Below are 19,167 nucleotides of genomic sequence, written 5' to 3'. Positions count from 1 at the left end.
GACCTATAAACTTGTCGGGCGTTGGAGTTTTCCGGACTCTGGTCCTTTTTATCAGAATTAACCCCTCCTAAAGGCTTTTGAGGTGGCTTCACCGGACAATCCTTAAGAAAATGCCCCGCCTTACAACAATACAGACATAACTGTTGTTGACGCCTCTTATCCTTCTCGGCCTGAGAAATAGGTCCTCGGACACCTTCCAGTTGCATAGGTTCTGGATGAGCCTTAGATCCTGATCTCACAGCATTTTCCTTTGGGCGCACAAAGTAAGTCTGATTCTCTGGACGAGCTCTGTCAGCTCTGCAGTCTTGCAGACGATGATCTAATTGAATGGTTAAATCGATAAATTCAGCTATACTCCCTGGCTGGTTCACCATTTGAGACAACACATCCTTTGATTCACTACACAACCCTCGATAAAACCCTCTTTTCTCTGCCGGCCAATTGGTCTCTGCCACCAACCGATTGAAAGTGGCCACATAGGCCAGTAAATCCTGATTGCCTTGTTGCAAAAACAACTCATTGTCCAGAGCCTGTCCTCGAGTATGGCGGGCGAAGAACTTCTCCAATTCTCTTTGAAAATCTTGGAAATTCTGTAACAGAAGATCATCCCTATTCACAAGGATAGACCAATCTGCAGCGTAGCCGCCCAAATAGGACAATACAAACGCAACCTTAGATTGATCTGTGGGGAAAACCCCAGGTCTACAAAGAAAGTGGAACCTGCACTAATTCAAAAAGACGGCACATTTTTTTGGTCTCCCGTGAATCGTTATGGGGTGCCAGTGGAATGTTTCCCGGCACTACCACTTGAACGGGAGGCGGTGGAACAACTGGGACTGGAGCCGGAGGATTCCCTTGAGGAAGTGGAGCTTGTACCGCTTGTGCCTACAACAATTGACGGGCCAGTTCATCAGTCTGATCTCGGTTTACCATCAATTCCTGCCGAAGAGCGTTTGTTTCAGAACAAGCAGAATGGACTTCGCCTCTTAACTCGCCCAGCAACTGCGCCAGTTGGTCCACTTCTGGCGTTTCCATGGCGCGCAGGCAGAGTGTATTTCAGCATGGCTTTGCGTTCTGTAACGCTTACCTGAACTCCGCGGGGGCACCAGGTCTATGGACGTTCTTCAGAATTCTTACAGGTGGAAAAGGACTGGTAAACCCTGCATGGTTCAACAATAATGCTTTCAGTAAAAATGTCCGTGCGCCAACTTTCCCTTTTTTCAAAACTAATAAATGCTAACTTAGTTGTTCTCCTACTGAGCATAAAAATGGCTGATCAGTGTTGAATTTTTAATGAGCGCTCCATCTTGCAGAGTGCAGGGGTGCATGTCCTGAAGAGATGAATACTGGATGATTATCTGTACTGATGAATGTCTTTTACTGATTGACTAAATCTGGCACTATGTGAAGTGATAGCAAGCAGAAGAAGAAATTGGAAAAAGACATATGGATTACTTTTCCTGACTGGCGTTCTTGTAGTGTTGAATGAAGAAATGGAAAACGTAAGTTGTTTTATGCTGCGTAGCATATTTCTGAAGAGAAAAGGCAACGGAAATTCTTCTGACTGAACTGTTTTATTTCTTTACAGTGTTGAGGACTCCTGAAGAAATGCTTGTGAAATTATTATGAACCATTTAGAGTTCTTGGATGCACTAGCAATTACTACTGAATAGTGCGTGGTTCTGTGAAACATATGGAACGGATGCGCTGAAGAAAAAGTTCCAGTATTGGGCGTCAACAATTGACGTAGCAGAATTTTCAAAGGTAGAATGTAATTCCAGGAACCGCGTCGTACCAATTTGTGTACACGTGCGTTTAATTGGAACTTAACTTGCGTAAGCCGAAACGGCAGAGTCTTGAGAGAAAACTAGTTCACACAACTGAGCGGTGGTATCTGAATGGATACAATTAAAGGTTGTTACAAACTTTATACAGTGTTTTTGCATTCGGCAATACTTGCGTTTTTGTAGCTGGAAAACTGAGCTTCAAGTACAATGAATACGCTAGGGAATGAATGAGCGTATCAAGGTACGAGCAAGTGACTGAAAACTGCTTCAGAGAAAAAGGGGACAGGGAATTAGGATTTTTTGGACGGGTAACATAGGAATACGAAGAGGAAAGGAAAGAGTAAGAAAACACTGGAAACTGGGCAGAGCAAGGTTTTCTGTGAAGACTTCTGGATTTCCAATGGAACTGCAGTAAACGTTGAACTGTTAGGCAGAGTCAACGCGAAGCAGAGATTTCATGGTGGGCGGGGCTTATATACATAACAGAGCGGGATGAATAGAACACCACAATAGCTTTCTGAACTTTTCCCCTGGCGGCCATCTTAGGTATTCAACACTTCCATACTGTTCATTGAAATTCCTTAAGACCCAGCCTTTTCTTATGAAAAACCTAATTGTGATAGGCTGAAGTCCAATTCTTCTGAGAGTTTATGCTGGATACTTTGCCTGTGATCATGATACTATGTTGGTTCCTTGCTTTTTTCATGGAATCTCGAAAGAGCTTTCTAGAATATACTCTTGCATTAAGAAAATTGGATATAAGGTTTGCCTCTGTCTTGATCCCAGTCAGAAAACCTAGTCTTCACTTAGTCATTCAGGTTAGGCAGAACACATCGCAGCATTCAGCAGGTCAAAGGTGGGTGTTAGCCTTCCACATATGGCATTTACACCATTCACAGCATCCAATCCCATAGACTTCCATGGGTTTCAATAGTAATTCCATACTCTTAATATGGCCGCCCGGGGGATCAATTTACAAGCGGCAGCACCGGACTATTCATTTGTCACACTGAGCTACTTAAGCCCCGCCTCGGCTGGAATATGCGCTACGCGTCTGCTACCCTGCAGCGGTGTAACGCTACCAGCATTTCTCCTCACAGAATCTAAAGAAACCAAAGATGAGAGAAATATTTGTTCTTGCAACAATTACAGAGCATCACAGACCACAGATGAGACTTACCTGACAGAAGGTTTTCTCCGCCGCTGTCATTTTCGTTGAAGAATATTTGTTTGTTCGCAGCATCTCCTCAGTCAGAAGTTTTACTCGCAGCCGCAGCATCCTCAGTCAGAGGTTTTCACTCGCAGTTGCAGCGTCTTCTTAAGCGTTCCGAAACCCTTTAGAAAATAAAAAGTATTTCATGATAAAAACAAACTTTACAGACTAAAAGAGAAGACGTTTTTAAATGTGCTCACGTACCTGAAGTTTCATCAAGTTATCACCTCACAGTTGTTACTGCGTTCCACTTTTGAAGGTTGCAGTTACTCTGAATTGGCGAACTTACGTTTTAACGTTTTCTCATCCTGAGTAACACTGCAACCATCCCGCATCTATAGATCCTTCTTCATAAAGAAAAACTCATCTTTTAAAGTTTGCACCATTGGCAGTCAGTGCTCCAAATCCCTAGAACCTGCAAAAAGGGGAAAAGACAAAAGTGAGAGACCTCTCCAATGTAGGAATCATTTAAAACTCTTAAGGACTGCAGTGTATTCTTCTACTAACCTACCTAAAGACTCATTCTTTAAAAGATAGACACTCTCCTTCAAAGAATTATCGAGTTCTTCAGTATGCCAAGTTTAGCAATTGTTTCACCATCTCAACGCGCCCTTGTTGAAAACAGAATGGAGAGCTCCACAATTACAAAACACAGGTGAGAAGGGTGTTCAGCACTAGTGTTTGAAGGTGAGGTGGGGGGGGGGGGAGTACATTTTTAGGTGTTTATACACACCCCATCTAGTAGTTACCACAGTTAATTGTTTTTATAGCATATCTAAAGGCTTCTAGGTATCGGGTCTAGAGGCTGAAGGGGTATTACGCTGCCGAGGAGTCCAAGTAAGCGTTGGAGCCTCTTGAAAAAAATCTGTGAGGACCGTACAATTACGCCAGGCTCTTAAGAATTGTCCAAATGGAATATTTTCTTTTAACGCTTTTGGATGGAAGCTCCCATAATGTAGGGTGGAGGTCGGATTTTTTTTTCTCTGAATAGGCTGACTATATGCTAGCCCTCTTTGTGTTTCATCATTAGGTCTAAAAAAGGAATTTGAGGTACTAGATGCTGAAGTAAAGTTTGAATCAGGACTCACTCCAATGTATGAATCCATGAACATCTCAAAGTTCTCTATTCCAAATTCAGAGTATGTCATCAATATATTGTCTGAACAATTTGAAGGCTCATGCATATAGATTATCCTTGGCAAATCTGTATTCCTCACATTTGACCAAATATACATTGGCAAAATCTGGGGCAAATACTGCCCCCATGGCTGTTCCTTTCATTTGAAAATAAAAATAATTACGATATCCGTCAGTATATACAAGTCAAAGGCCCATACCCGAGAAACATTGTCTGGGCACGAACAGTGGACAAACTTAGAAGCAAATCACTTGTCCTCTGTAGAAGCTTTAGTTACCCTCTAAAGACTATGAGGCGTACATTACAAAGGCGTAATGGAAGGATATCCATGAGTTTGAATCCGAATAAGCAATAAGGTGTGCACATTTAGAAATAACTATGCCCATATTTGTTTAAGGGGGCAATTTAATGTGAACTCTCTAAGACATTAGCATAGAGGGATATCAAAGTAGAAGATTGAAAGAATGTTTATAAATATCTTTTTTCTTTTTTTGCGTGTTAGACATTTCACTTCGATAAACTGCTTCACCATGAATCGAATCTTACGTGTAACACTTTTTTCAAAAACATTTTTAAGGTGATACCCTAAAGGATTAAGCTTTCACCATCAAATAAACCCTGCGTTATTAACTCACGGAAAGATAGATTGATTTTAGCAAAAGGATTCATATTATTATTACTCAGTAGAGATCTGAAGACTTCTTATTATAGCTGATATTGGCCTATTCTTCCTGAAGAAGACAATGGGCTTCATTGCGACCCTGGGGGTAGCCGTGCCAGTAAATACGGCACGGCTGCCACCAAAGTAGTGTTTTTTTTTTTTCCGGCATCTGGCTTTGGGGAATAACCGGGGCATTGCAGCCCTGGCGGTCCCAGAAGCCAGGCACTGGAAAAAATTACTCCCCATTTCCTTTCGAGTCCCATAGGACTTGATAAGAATGGGGAGGACGGAAGCACTGTTGATAGCGGTGCCTGTGCATCCGTCAAAGTCTGCAAGCGGGTGCCGTTCCGCCTGCCAGGTCAGACCTGGCAGGATGGGACGGCACCCGCCCGCAGAACTCTGAGTGTGCTGGCCCGGTAACAACGGTGCCGGTAGCTTACCGGCACTGTTGTTACTGGACTGGCATACTCATGATGTGTCCAATTTGTCCATTAACTGAAGCTGGATTAAATTCTCGGAACTAGCATTTCAGAGTGCACTGTATGTTTCATAGAACAAAAGGATTTTTTAACCAATATGATTTTCTTGTAACAGTTGCAGTAAATATTGTATTATATGTGAACGGAGCCCTTGGGATTTCTGTACTGTACTATACGGATGGTGCATTAATTGATTAAATATAGTTTAAGGAAAATAATTTGCTTAATTTATCTCTGAAATTGCATTCACAAGGGTCTATCTAAGGCCTCTGTTTTCAGGCGACTCTCTGCTTGTTTTGATTTCTGCCAGCAGCAAGCGTGGTCAGCTGCGGGCCCATTCTACAAGCGCACTCTTGTCTACTGCTGCTCTTTTGGCTAGAGTGCCACTGTTGCACATCTGCAGAGAGGCTGTGTTGAAGACCCCACATACCTTTGCCAGATTTTACTGCATCAACACAAGAGCACTGCGTAAGAGTCCAATGTTTAGACAGGAGTCCTTGGGAGACTTTTCTCCTGAGTTGAGCCATATTCCACTCACCTACATATGATTGTGTGTGTACTGATGCATTGTTATTGCTTTGTAATCTATTCAACAGCATGTGAATGTATGAAAGATTCAATGCTGTAGAAGAATTATGTTACCAGTAACTCCTGTTCTGCGGCAATGATATCGTTCATAAATTCACAGGCAACCCTTCCGCCTACCTTCAGTCATTCTCAACATTGCACTGTTACATGCTCTATACGAATTTGAAGATGGCCTCCAGGGGTGGAGCTAAGGGAAACACTGCCTTTTGGTTATAAGATAAATGGAAAGCCTAATCGAACACTAAATGAGTGCAGTTTCTTTTGTTTTTCTTTGAAAGTGTTGTTACCTTGGATTCCCAGCCTGAAGATGGATAATATTTAACACCATGTGAATGTATTTTTTATTTATTTAGTTGATTTAATCAAATTAATGATTTTTACAAACGAAATTGGAATCAAAACGAAGTGAAGAACAAAGGATGAAGCTCGAAATTAAGAAATAAGAGGGAGAAAGAACAAGAAACTGAAGCGAGGTGAAGCCGAAGTGGAGAAGGAGAAAAAAAAAAAAAAAAATTGGGCTAGTTTTTCAGAGAGATAGAATAAACTTCAAAGTCTGTGTGGTGGCTATAGTCCAGGTATTTCTTTCTCCGCTCATCAGGCGCGTCCACCACGTTTCTTCTTCCCTGATATACGATGCAGAAAGGTGTGGTAACAGAAATTTCTCGCCTACGGCTCTGGTTCCTGGGCAATTTAAAAGGAGATGGCGTATAGTTTCTACGTGTGTCTCATTTTTGCAAAAACGACATGTGTTCGAATTACTTTGTCCTCTGGGTTTTAGTATCTCGTGTGTCGGCAGTAAATTTAGACGCGCTCTCAAAAACAAGTTTCTGGCGGCTTTGTTAGGGAATTTACTCAGGTAATTCGGAACAGTGTTTAATTTGCTCTCATGGGGCGGCAAATGGCTGACTGATTTGGCTTTAGATGCATTGTTCAGGGTTTCAATCCAGTCAAGCTCACTGATTTTCCTTTTTATTTTTAGCGGATTGCTGATAAGATCCTGCTCCGAGGAATTGATTTCCGCAAGCTTCATTTTACGAGCCCTTTCCCAAGATTTGAGCACAGAAGAGGAAGATGTCAATAGTTCCGTGCGTACAATAGCTAGCACATAAGGACAGTCCGAAAGTAGCATCTTCCTGTACAGCATCATCGATTTAGTTTCCATGGTCCCTTCCAACGATAATAGGCCAAGCTCTCTTCTGATCAACAGAGCCGGCACAGACTTGGGGAAACCTAGAACAGTGCGCCAAAATAGACCCTCTAACTTCAGCCACAAATTTGTGGGTGTATGCGGGAGAGCTTCTGCGGCATAGGTGAGGGATGGCACCACCTTCATTTTGTAGAATTTTATCAGGGGTAACAGGGAAAAACCTCCAAACTTGTTGTCCAATGCCCTGCCTTGTGCCGCTAGGTTTCTTGCTTTAGTCATTAGGCAACTTTGGAGAGATGCATTTATACTCGAGCAGTCCAATGCTACTCCCAAGTATGTGATGTTTGTGACTTTTTCCAGTGCTACCCCATCCAGGTACCAGGCAAGTTTTTCCTTCGGTCGCTTGTGTTTTTCCATTATCAGGATCTTTGTTTTGGCCGTGTTTATAGTTAGATCATTCGTTTGAATATATGCCGCCAGATGGTCGAGTTGACGCTGAAGACCGATAGGAGTCAAGTCCATTAAGATAAGGTCATCAGCGTAGAGTAGTCTCGATGTTTTCACTTTGCCCAAAGTCGGTGGAAAGGAGCGGATCGTTTGCTCCGAGGCTTTGAAGTCGCCGAGGTAAGCAATAAAGAGTGACGGGGCAAGGGGGCAACCCTGTTTCACACCGCGATCCACCGGGATTTCAGAGGACAACAAACCAGCCTGAGTTAGTCTCACTCGCACCCTTGTTTCTTGGTGTAGAGCTTGAATCGGTTGAAGCAGTTCGGCCGGGCATTTCCAAAGACTCAGTTTTCTCCACAAGCGCTCACGATTTACTTGATCAAAAGCTTGAGCCAGATCTATGAACGCTAGAAACACTCTAGGGCCTCCTCCCAGCACCTTGCTTTTGAGTGTACTGAGAAACATGATGTTAGTGATTGTACCGCTGTTTTTAGTAAATCCCGTTTGAAACGGGTCGGCGCATTCGGCCTCCCTGGCCCAGTCCTGAAATTTTTGAAGTAATAGAGAACCAAACACCTTGCCAACCGTGTCCAGAAGTGCGATCGGGCGGTAATTTTTAGGATCTTCTTTCCCTCCCTTTTTGAATATCGGGACTATGATGGATGTTGTCCATGATGCCGGAATTTGCCAAGCCTGTTTGCAGCGTTTAAAGATTTCACTAATCAACACAGCCCACTGACTTGGATATTTTTTTAGGTCGAGATTTGTTATTCCGTCCGGGCCAGGTGCTCGCGATGGTTTCAAATTCTGCAGGACTTTGAGAATCTCAGATTCATCGCTCAAATCTATCCATGGTACTCGTTTTGTTGTAAGTCCACAAGAGGTTGACAATGCGGGAGCTTTGAACAGATTTGAATAGAATGTTATCCAGGTTATTTCCCCGATTGGATTTGATGGTGAGGTCTCGTGAGGCGACAGAGAAGATCTTAAGAGCGCCCAGAACTCTCGGGGGTGGTGACCGCAGACAAGCTTCAGCATCGCTTCGGCGTATTGTTGGTAAAGATTACTACGATGGAACCTGAGCCATGATTTGTAAGATTTCTTTTCTTGGTTCAAGGTTGCCAGATTTTCGGGTGAAGGAAAGACACCAAATTTTCTTCTGGCACGCCTTACTGATCTCCGTCTTAGGACAAGTTCTTTGCTGTATTGATGTCTAGCACCTTCGTTGTTTTGTCTGGGGCCAGCAGGTTTAGCTCTGAAAGGTACCAGAAGAGGTTGGTAATCTGGTAATTGCAGGTCACTCAGTGGGTTGTGCTCGTTTCCGGTTGCCAAATATTGTGCCTGTATCTTTAGGATCGAGGATTCTGAGAGTCTTAAGCGGTTTTGCTGGTTGTTTACCTCCACTTGTGCAGGCATGAATAAGTTCACGAGCTTCGTGGACGTCCATTTCAGTACAAGCAGGTTATGGTCGCTAGCCGAGGACCTCCATACCTCGAACGAAGTGGTCAAAGCTGCTAAGAGCCTGCTTATGAAGATGTGGTCGAGGTCTGCTGAAGAGTTTCCTCTTTCCGAGGTGGGTGGCCTGTCACTTCTGGGGAATAGATCCTCAGCACATAGCAGGTCACGGGATGACATCAAGGACAGCCAAGCCACACCGCGTTTACTTCTTAAGGTCGAAAAAAGAGGAGGGTCACCGGCTGAATCGTGTGGTAACCAGGTGGCATTTAGATCTCCACAGATGATTAACAGGGCCTCAGGACACCTTACTCGTGCTTCATCGATTGAATCCTCAATCAGTGCTATGAGGAGTGAATCGGTCATACTCGCCGGATTCCAGTAAACATTTAGGATGATTATAACTTGCGTTTTAGGCTTACCCTTTTTCACCTCGGCCTCAGTCCAAATAATTTCCGTGGTCAATAGGTGAGTTGACACTCTCAGAGTGTTCATTAGATGTAAACCGGATCCGCAGCGTATTGCAGTTATAAGGCCTGATGACGGTCGGCCAAAGGGACCTTTGATAGCTGGAGCGAAGGTCAAGTCGTATCCGTCTATGGAGGGGCGTTCTATCATCCAAGTTTCTTGCAGACAAATGATGTCTAAGCATCCCAAGTTTATGTCTCCTTGTTTCGTTAAATGCTGGAATCCACGAGTGTTCCATGACCCCAGGGAGAGATCAGGTTTACCCGTTAGTAGTGTAGAGGCGAGTGGAGCGGACAAGCGCTCCACGGGTTGCTATCTGTTCTTATTTATTGTCAATGCGTTGGGCAACCATGCCCATAGTTCCGCTGGTGAGGCTTGTTTCTGAGGTTCATGGGTGCCAGTCTTGTTTCCCCCGGTGGTTGATATATGGTCCTTGCGATCCTCGGCCTGGGTCCCTGAGGACACCTTCTTATACCCAAAGGATCCTTTAGGGCAGTTCCGTCTATCTTTGTGGCCGTTTTAGGGCACTGGCTCCCCTCTTTACCGCTATCGTGCGAAAGAGAAGACCGGGGAGAGGCGTTCTGTAAAGAAGGCTCAGTGTGTTTTGAAATAAGTCTGGATCCTCTCTCCTCACCAGGTCTTAAGTGCGATTGTGGTTTGTTACTCCTCGTGTCCGTAGCAGACTTTGTTGATTCTGATGGTTTCCTGGGCGAGGTAAATCGAGCAGTCTCTTCCAGTTCAAACAGGTCGAAACCCATTTTTAGTAGATGTTCAGCCGCCTCGGAGATCCTCACTTTGGCCCAGTTCGTCTGCACGTGTAGATACGCGCATGCCATTTTACCTTGATGGAAAGGTTCGACCCTGGCAAGGTCGTTTGATTCGACTTTTCGGAGTGATGGTACGCATTTAAGAAGTTGTAACAGGCAGCTTCTATTCAGTATCACGTACTTTCTGTTGTTTGGCAACTGTTCGATTTTGAAGTTTCGTTTTGATTTATAAACGTGTGCCGATGACCCTCGACCTTTGTTTTCTCCCAGTTTAGATTGGTGCGACTTTTGCTTCTCTTTCCGATTTGTAACTGGGGAAATTTGCTTGACCGGAAGCTGTTTATCGCGGGTGGCGTGCACCCATTTAGTTTCAGAGGGAGAACTTGGTCTCTCAGGAGAATCAATTCTTCTACCCTCCAGTCTTGAGTGAGGGTTATCGGAATTTGACTCTTTCCTACCCTCGACTTGGAAGTTAGAAAAATGCCATTTGGGGCTACTGTCTTCCCGCAAACCTTCCCCCCAGCTACACTTTTTTTGAAGCTTCTTGCAACGACTTTCCAAAGTACAAAAGGGAGAGGGCTCCTCGTCCATTTGATAAGAATTGTTGAGTGATTCCTGATCATCAGATAGGGTGTAAACACTACAATTCAATAGGTCCTCGTCTGTCACCTGCTCAGATTCCTTATTTACAGGTACGCTGTCTGGAACCTTTGGCCCCAACTTCAGATTTCGGGTTTCCCGTTCAGCCGCTGCTTTGGATGGTTCACGAGTAAGGGGGGTCCCAGAGCCACAGTGCCATTCACCTTTGTCTTTACCCGCCTGTACTTTGTTAGTGGTCGATTGAGGGGAAAAGAACTTAATAGTCAGTTGCTTTTGGGTCGCTGTTTGACCTTTCGTTACCAAAGTGGTCTCCTTTGCTTTCCTATCCAGGACAGCCCCCTTATCTGTTGTGATTTCATCTGGTTCATCACGTATTGCTCCATTTCCCTTTGACTTGGTGGGCAATGACTTATTCATTTTCGGACCCTCACACTGAGGCCTGTGGCTAACCGTTGTTCTTGGCTCCTCATATAAGAGTTGCGAGCTTGGGGCCAAAGTCTGGGAGCTGACATCCACCAAGGGTCCTTTCGTTAGTTGTGGTGCGGACTTACCAGACTCCACGTCTTTGGCACCCTTTTCCATTTTATTGTTCAGTGCGTTGATGTAGCCTTCCAAGAAGATTAGACGGCTATTCATCATTGCTATAATGGAGGTGTGATCTCTCATGGAGTCGTTTATTGACTCGTATAATTTACAGAAAGGGGCCATGGCCAGAGTTACCGTTGACATAATGAGTCTTAAATCCGTCCTTTTGGGCGAGGTGTCTTTTGTGTGTATTCTTCCACTCTCATTTACACGTATAGGGCTCGTTGAGCTTGATACCGTTTGGGTGCTCCCAAACGACGAGCCAGTTGAAGGACTAGGGAAACCAGGACTCGTTTGTGCCCCCGCTGCGCGGCCTCTTTCTTGCGGGAAAGGCTCAGTGGGGACCCGGACTGGACCTTGCGTAGCTAAACAGGGCACCTCACTGGACCCTTGGTCAAAAAGATCCGGAGTCGTAGGTGCTAGGGGACTGATTTCTGTGTCGTTTACTTGAGAGGAAATGGAGGCAGAATCTTCGGCATCACTTAAGTCAATGATAACGGACATTGGAGGGTTTGAACAGCCCTGTTTCTGCAATAGAGACTTTGCTGTCGGTGGTGTAACTGCTAGAGCCCCTGGCCCAACCGGCAGTGGTCTAGGAAGGGGGTCCATTGCTTCAGGGGCCGTAAAGACAGCTGATGATAAATGGGAGTTTGAAGGGTTAGTAGCTTTCTCCAGATCAATTGTGGACTTGGTAGAGGGAATTTGCGAGGGTGGTACACCAGTACGGGGGGAGCCAAAGTGCCACCTGATGTTAGCATCTGCCACGGTTCCTGCAAAAGAAAAGCGTGCTGGTTCCAGTGAAAAGACTGGGCGCAAGTCAGTGGGGCCTCCCCTGCCAAGTATGGGAGTGTTTTGGTCCGCTGTTACTTCTAAAATCTCTGCATCCGAAAGTTCCTCTGAAGGTGAAACTTTCTTTTTTAGAAGATTTGCGAAGAATCGGTTGTTTACCGGCTGATGTGTTTTGTCGTCCTTCTGCCGGTTATGCTGAAGGTAAGGCGGGGCACAGGAAAGTCTAGGGCGCTGTGTTTGATAGACCTTCAGCCCCAACTTTTGAGGTGGGTGTGCACAGCGATTCCTACGGACCGGTCCTCCTCTCTTTTTTGGATGCAAAACGCGTGTGGGGGCCTGAGCTGGTTTGTTTACCCTATCGGCTCTCGCAGCCCTTATCAGAGGGTCGAACACCCCCGGGTCAGGAGGAGCCGCTTCAGTTGAAACCGCTAGGATCGCTCCCCTTAGCGCGTCCACCTCTAGAGGGAGTGCCCCGAGTTGAGCTTCTCCACCATCTGGGGGGGGAGGATGGAGGGTCGGCGCCACTATAAGGCGGTTTACGTCCAAATTTATCTGAGCTGACAAATCATCTGCCGGTGCTGCCGGTCCACTGACTTCCACGTCCACCTGAAGATTAGGGTTTCGAGCCCTTGGGCGTGATAAACACCGAAGGTCGGTGGAAGGTAGCTTGTCACCCGCCGCCCTCTCTTCACCCCCCCGACCCACCAGTCCCTCCTCACCTGCAGCACACGGTGCTTCCTCTCCTCCGAGGGGGAACTCCGCACTCGGTTCAAGCGGCGGGGGGTGACCGGTGGCCGCGGGGGACTTCTCAGTTGGCTGGGGGCAGGCAAGAAGACAAGCCGGGGGGCTAGCAGATGGTGAAGGCATCCGGGCGTCCAGCCGGCGTGCTCCCGAGTCTTGGTGCGCCGATGCAGAAGGTCTGGATGCAGTGAAGACCGGCCTTGTGCCGGAAAAGTCAGCCTCGGAGTCAGCCTCGGAATCCAGGTGAGACTGATTAGGCGCAAGGATCATCTTTGCTTTGGCGCTCCGCAGTCGGGGACCCTGTGTCTCAGTTTGCAGTGATGTTGACACCGAGTAAGTGGCCGAGATCAAACCGCCAGTCAAAGACTTTTTGGTCACCGCAGCAGCGGACACTAGGGACACTCGGGGAGTGCGGCTTTTTCTGCTAGCAGGCCGCCCTGCCCTAGCTGCCATAGACTGCAGAGACTGCCACTCTGCAGCCACTCCGCGGCCGCTCCGCGGGAAAGAGGGGTTTTGTATGAAAGTCCAACCCTCTCTCAGTAGTAAGCACTGAAGACAGACTCCAACACAGAAATTAGCAGGAGCTCGTAGAACACTGCAGAGACTGCCACTCTGCAGCCACTCCGCGGCCGCTCCGCGGGAAAGAGGGGTTTTGTATGAAAGTCCAACCCTCTCTCAGTAGTAAGCACTGAAGACAGACTCCAACACAGAAATTAGCAGGAGCTCGTAGAACACTGCAGAGACTGCCACTCTGCAGCCACTCTGCAGCCACTCTGCAGCCACTCCGCAGCCACTCCGCGGGAAAGAGGGGTTTTGTATGAAAGTCCAACCCTCTCTCAGTAGTAAGCACTGAAGACAGACTCCAACACAGAAATTAGCAGGAGCTCGTAGAACACTGCAGAGACTGCCACTCTGCAGCCACTCCGCGGCCGCTCCGCGGGAAAGAGGGGTTTTGTATGAAAGTCCAACCCTCTCTCAGTAGTAAGCACTGAAGACCGACTCCCAACACAGAAATTAGCAGGAGCTCGTAGAACACTGCAGAGACTGCCACTCTGCAGCCACTCCGCAGTGAATGTATGAAAGATGCCAACATTGTAGAACAGGTATTGCAGGCTATCTGTTTATGGCTATTTACATGCTCACTACATGACGCATGGCTGTTCCAAACAGACCCTATCTGGGTGGATTGCCATTTTCATATTCAAGTACTACTGTCTGGCCAACAAGGGAGTGATTGCTGGTTTGAGAACACATTCTAACAGAGGCCTGGTGGTTACTTCTGTCTTGCAGAGTGGTGTCCACAGAGTGGACGTCTGTCAGGTACCTAACTGGGCTTCTCTACACATGTTTACCAAGTGCTATTGGCTGGATTCCTTACCCGGTCTGTTTTGATCATGTAGTGTTCTATAGTTTCTTGAAGTTGGGGATTATAAATCTCACTCTTTTACCTCCTGTAGATGCTGTACTGATTTGATAGTCTTAATAAGATGAGGAATCTGTGTGAGGAAGGAATCTTTTGAGAAAACACATTACTTATATTTGGTAATGTTCTTGCTGATGGATTAGTCCTTCCTTCTACAGATTGCTGGTTGCCCTCCAATCCTACCACTCGATGCAGATAGCTTGTTACCTCTTGCAGTTCTTTTGTCCCTCAGCAGCTCAGTGTGAAGAAAACTGGGCAGGGCAGAATTAAGTCCTGAAGTTCATCCCGTTCTGTGTATGCTATGCATGCCATAACATCCAGAGTCGGGAGTGCCAACGACACTAAGCAGAGTCACAATGCACCCTCTGGGCGCTGACAATGACACCTTCAAGATATTTGTAAAATGACAATTGTGTGGGAGTAATAACTAATCCATTAGAAAGAAAATTACCGAAGGTAAGCAATTTGTTCCTCTTTTTTTTTTTAAAGTATTTGGATAATGTAATTAAGTAGATGTTTTCTTGTTCTTATGTTATATATATATATATTTGTAAGCCAATAGCCAGACAAATTAATAAAATAGAACAAATATCCATTGACTGAGGCTTTAATTTTGAGCTGCTAAAGGTTCATAGCCAGGGAAGTGATGAGGGTTAATGGCTACATTTCGATTATCTAGCTACCCTTTTATTTTTAGTAGATTTCATCAGGGCAAGATAACTTTCTGTTGTCTGCATGTGAATCATTGAAAGTGTTGCTCTGTAGCCAACTAAATTACTAGATAATGATATCAGACACATTCTTTTTATTAATTGATATATATATATATATATACACACACCTATTATATCAGGTCACCTCAATTGTAGACAATTAATTTTAGATGTTGTGCTTGTTGAGTGACTGATGCTGCAGCAAGTGCAGGAATGTTATTTGGGTAAGGTTCCAGACATTCATCACTTAGTTAAAGAAGTTTGCGCTGTCCATGGTTATTATAGAAGTGTACTGGAGACCCATACAGAGTTGTACTCTAAATATAAAAGGATAATTTGCATTAATTTCAATTGATAGACCTGCTTAAATGTAGACTTGCTTAAATGTAGAGTAATTCAGATTCTCTGTTTTGACAGATTGTTGACCTCTGTGGTCCGTCCTGTTCCACAGTCCTCTCCAGAATTTGCAAGTTATCAGCGGACTCCAATCAAAACAAATTATTTGACGGTATCTAGCCCTCTCCTGTCAAAAAAACGGACATCTGGACAGATGAACATTTTAAAAGCTACAGAGTTTAGCCTCCTGGAGACGCCTCTTATAGTTCGGGTCAGTTCAGTATACATTCTACATTGTCGAACTGTGATTTGTTTTTCAGTTGTATGAATTTGGCATGCTTTACTGAAATAAGTGTTATATGTTACTTCTTTCTTGCCTGTGTTTTTTTAAATAGTTATGCTTCTTTTGAGGTATGAAAGCAATCGCCAAAGTCCACAGGGCTAGCAAGGTTGTTATCAGAAAAGAATACCACATTTACTATTAATGTGATTTGTATATTGCTAAGCCAAAAGCCGTGGTTTTGTTTTCATTTCTGGGAGGTGCAGTTTTAGTTTCTGATGTTGGATTAAGACTCACCCTTTTTCTTTAGCTATTCATGAACAGGATTCATTGATTCAAACTATATCATGAGGCCGCCCCTTGCATAATAAACTTCCTGAAATACTGCTCAGTGCTAAATAGATGACACTGGAAACTATCTGTGCGGCCATGATCACAGTTCCAGAAAAGCTACCTAAGAAACTGTTAACCTCAAAGATTGGAGAAAGGATTTGTGGGTCTGCAAAGGCTGCACAAATGTATAGAGAAATTCAAGATTGTATATCTGCAGGTGCCGAGACAACCTTTAGGCCAGTTTATAATGTAAGACACCTACTGCTAATTTAAAATCTTTCTATACAGTTGTCTTTTATTTTCCTTTAATCTTTGTATGCTAATTTTCATCTGGCTAGTGTGAGGAACCAGGAATGAGACGCAGACACACAGGACTCATGGTGATTACTATAACATTTTATTTAAATAATAAAGGGGTTGGAAAATGCCTCGCTGCCCTTAATCTAGGAGGTAATTCCGTACCTCAACCAAAAATTTAAGGGTCTGTCCTGTGTCAAGATGTCCATAGCAAAATGTCCTGTGTCCGAAATCCTATCCTAACCCTCTCATTCTAAAAGTAACTCTAAGGTGTTAAGGGTAGGGTTTTTGGCTTAAAGTGCTTAAATGTTCAAGTTCAACAAAAAGGTAAAAATCTAACAAAGGTTCCAAACGGGCAATGTTCACAGTTCCAGGGAATGACTCCCTTTACCAGGTTTCTCTCCTGCAAAACAAAAGTTAAAAACAACAACCAAGATCTTTGTAGCCCAAGATCTTTGTAGCTCCTCCTCTTGGTGTTGATACTCGCTCCAGCGGAAAGGACTCCTTTCCCCAAGTCTCTTCCACATTCAGTGCAGTTCATAATCTTAAAGGCATGATTTGTCCTTCGGATTCTCACTCAAAAAACCCCTGGTATAATCTCCTGCTCAGTTCTTCAATGTCTATTTCACTCTCTCATACGTCCTGGTGTACTCCCCTGCCTAGACAATATTTCTAAGGGTATGATTCTTTCTTGAGGTAGTATTCTTCAGCAGTTAAACGTATGGGTGCAGGTCCCAGACTTGCACATTGCCTTGTATACTCTCCTTCCTATTCTTAATTACACTGTTACTCTTGCTGTCATCCTGCTGTACTCTCCTGACACGACAACTTCTCAAAGTGTGAGTCTTCCTTGAGAATTCTTTTCACCATATGTGATTATCGGTGTGGCTCCCAGACTCGCACAACACTATTTTCCCAAATTCACTTTTGTCTACTTGGTGGTTTTAAAATGTCTCGGCTCCCTTGTTCACTGCCTCGGAACGGAGCCCTCCCTTCTGGGTTTCTCTGCGGTCCACGCCACAAAGTGACTTGGTATCCCCTTTTTGCTGTCTCTGGCTCACCGGTATTATTAGGCGGCTTCGTCATCCTCCACGTGTGCCCCTCTCTGCATCGGTCTTGCTTCGTTAAGCGTCGGCGTCTCCAACACTCGTCGGTCCTCTCCCCGCTCTGGTGTACGTCGTGTAGCTTCCCCTGCTCCATGTCTGGCATCAGGCCGCTGCTCAGTCTCATGTCCCTTCGGCGCTCATATGTCCACATGACGGCTCTGGTCTCTCAGCAATCGGTAGCCAGTCGGGTCTCTCTCCAGTTCTGCACAGCTTCATCTTTGAACTCCTGCTGTAGTGAAGGGAGCTGTTTGGAAGCAATCAGATTCCTCCAACAGCTAGACCATTCACTTCGGTCTAGCTGAGTAATCTTCATTCTTGTTGCTCTCTACCTTATGTCAGTCTTTGTTACTGATAACACTGCAGGGGGCTTAGGAGTTCTATCACTAAGTGTTGGGGACTAATGAGGATTACTGCCACAATATGCCATGAGGGCCTGAGGTACTGAAGCGGTGTCCCTAAAATGGAATGGGGATACCATGTCTCACCCAGTGATGTCACTTCACCCGCCCCATCCACCCAACCCCCACATGAGGGTCGCCTCCCTCAAATAACTGCCCCCAGGGTCGGGATCAGCTAGTGGCTGCTGTCCCCTGGCCACATGAGGAGAGGCTACCTCTGCAAAAGGAGTGATAACACCATCAGGTTCATCACACTAGTTTGATACTGCACTTTAGATTGTGATGGAGCTAGTAATATCAGGGCCACTTTCATCCAATAGTTAACCATTGGAACTAAACCACAACTATTAATCACAGCTACTCATCTTACTAATGTTTATTTTTCCCTGTTGGGAACAATGGAAGATTGTGCCTGTTTTTGCACATGCGTGTTGCGATGTGTTTACCAAATATAAAGTTAGCTTTTTAGTTTTGCACTCTTCCAAATATAAAAAAGTTTCTGATGCTTGTGAATCTGCTTAGAATTACATGCTGTCCATATAATCCGACATCTGGTGGTAATCGTGGAGTATTGCTTTTTTTTTCTCCCCAGCCTGGGCTTTTCTATAATACTATCCCTACCTTAACGTGTAGTGTACCCATGATCCCTCACGCATGGTGGTCCCCCATATGTTTTTTTTCCACCAAACTGGTCGATGGCTTTAATGCAGATGTATTGCTAGGTTTATAGTCATTAAATTTCTTTTTTATTATGTTTTTTATTCGAAATGGGGGGGTTCCCCCAACCCCCCTTTTTTGTATTTTTATTTTATTTTACCCCTTTTTTTAACTTACTAAACCCAAAAAATACATATAAATAAAAAAATAAAACATTTGACTTTTTTTTTAGACATTTTTGACATTCGACTTTATTATTTCGACTTTTTGACTGTACAACGTATTGCTATGTTCATTGCATCTTCAACGCATCCTTTTGAAGATTTCATCGACTGCCGGTTTCCTGTTTCCCGTCCTGCGAATCTCCAATTGAAATCTCAACGGCTGTTGACGGCCCTCACCATGCAGGCCCAGTCCCATTTTCCCCACCGGCGCTGTCGCATCGGATGAGGATCCCCGCAGCAGCTAGGGCTCCAGTTCGGAGGCCGAAGACACCATTGTTGAGTCATCTGACTCACTCGTGCCCGTCCCCAGCCCCACTAGCCATGCCGAATGTACTGCTACAGGGAGACCACCCAATGGCAACAGGGGCACACATTCTCACACCACCAAGGCTAAACACACAGCCCCTCTGCTTCCTTCAACATACTGTCAAAGAAGCAGTCAGGAACCGCAGATCCATCAACCCTTCTGGTTCTCTGCCCTCTGCGCCTCCGCCACTGCGTGTGATGCATGGCACAAAGTCTTCCACTCCACAGG

General features: G+C 45.1%; 1 protein-coding gene across 2 annotated transcripts in view; it reads left to right on the top strand.

The window, feature by feature from the left end:
- Positions 1-19,167, top strand: part of AHCTF1 (AT-hook containing transcription factor 1) — a 2,174,249-nt gene that overhangs the window by 1,490,192 nt on the left and 664,890 nt on the right. For both annotated transcript variants that reach the window (XM_069607832.1, XM_069607831.1), the window contains exon 27: positions 15,419-15,608. In XM_069607832.1, the coding sequence (XP_069463933.1) occupies positions 15,419-15,608 (190 nt within the window). The remainder of the gene's footprint in view (positions 1-15,418; positions 15,609-19,167) is intronic.

Source organism: Ambystoma mexicanum, chromosome 4q, assembly GCF_040938575.1.
Source record: "Ambystoma mexicanum isolate Mex_15411 chromosome 4q, UKY_AmexF1_1, whole genome shotgun sequence".
Classification (NCBI taxonomy): Eukaryota; Metazoa; Chordata; class Amphibia; order Caudata; family Ambystomatidae; genus Ambystoma; species Ambystoma mexicanum.
Note: the sequence above shows the minus strand (reverse complement) of the source record. Positions and strands in the feature narration are given on the sequence as shown.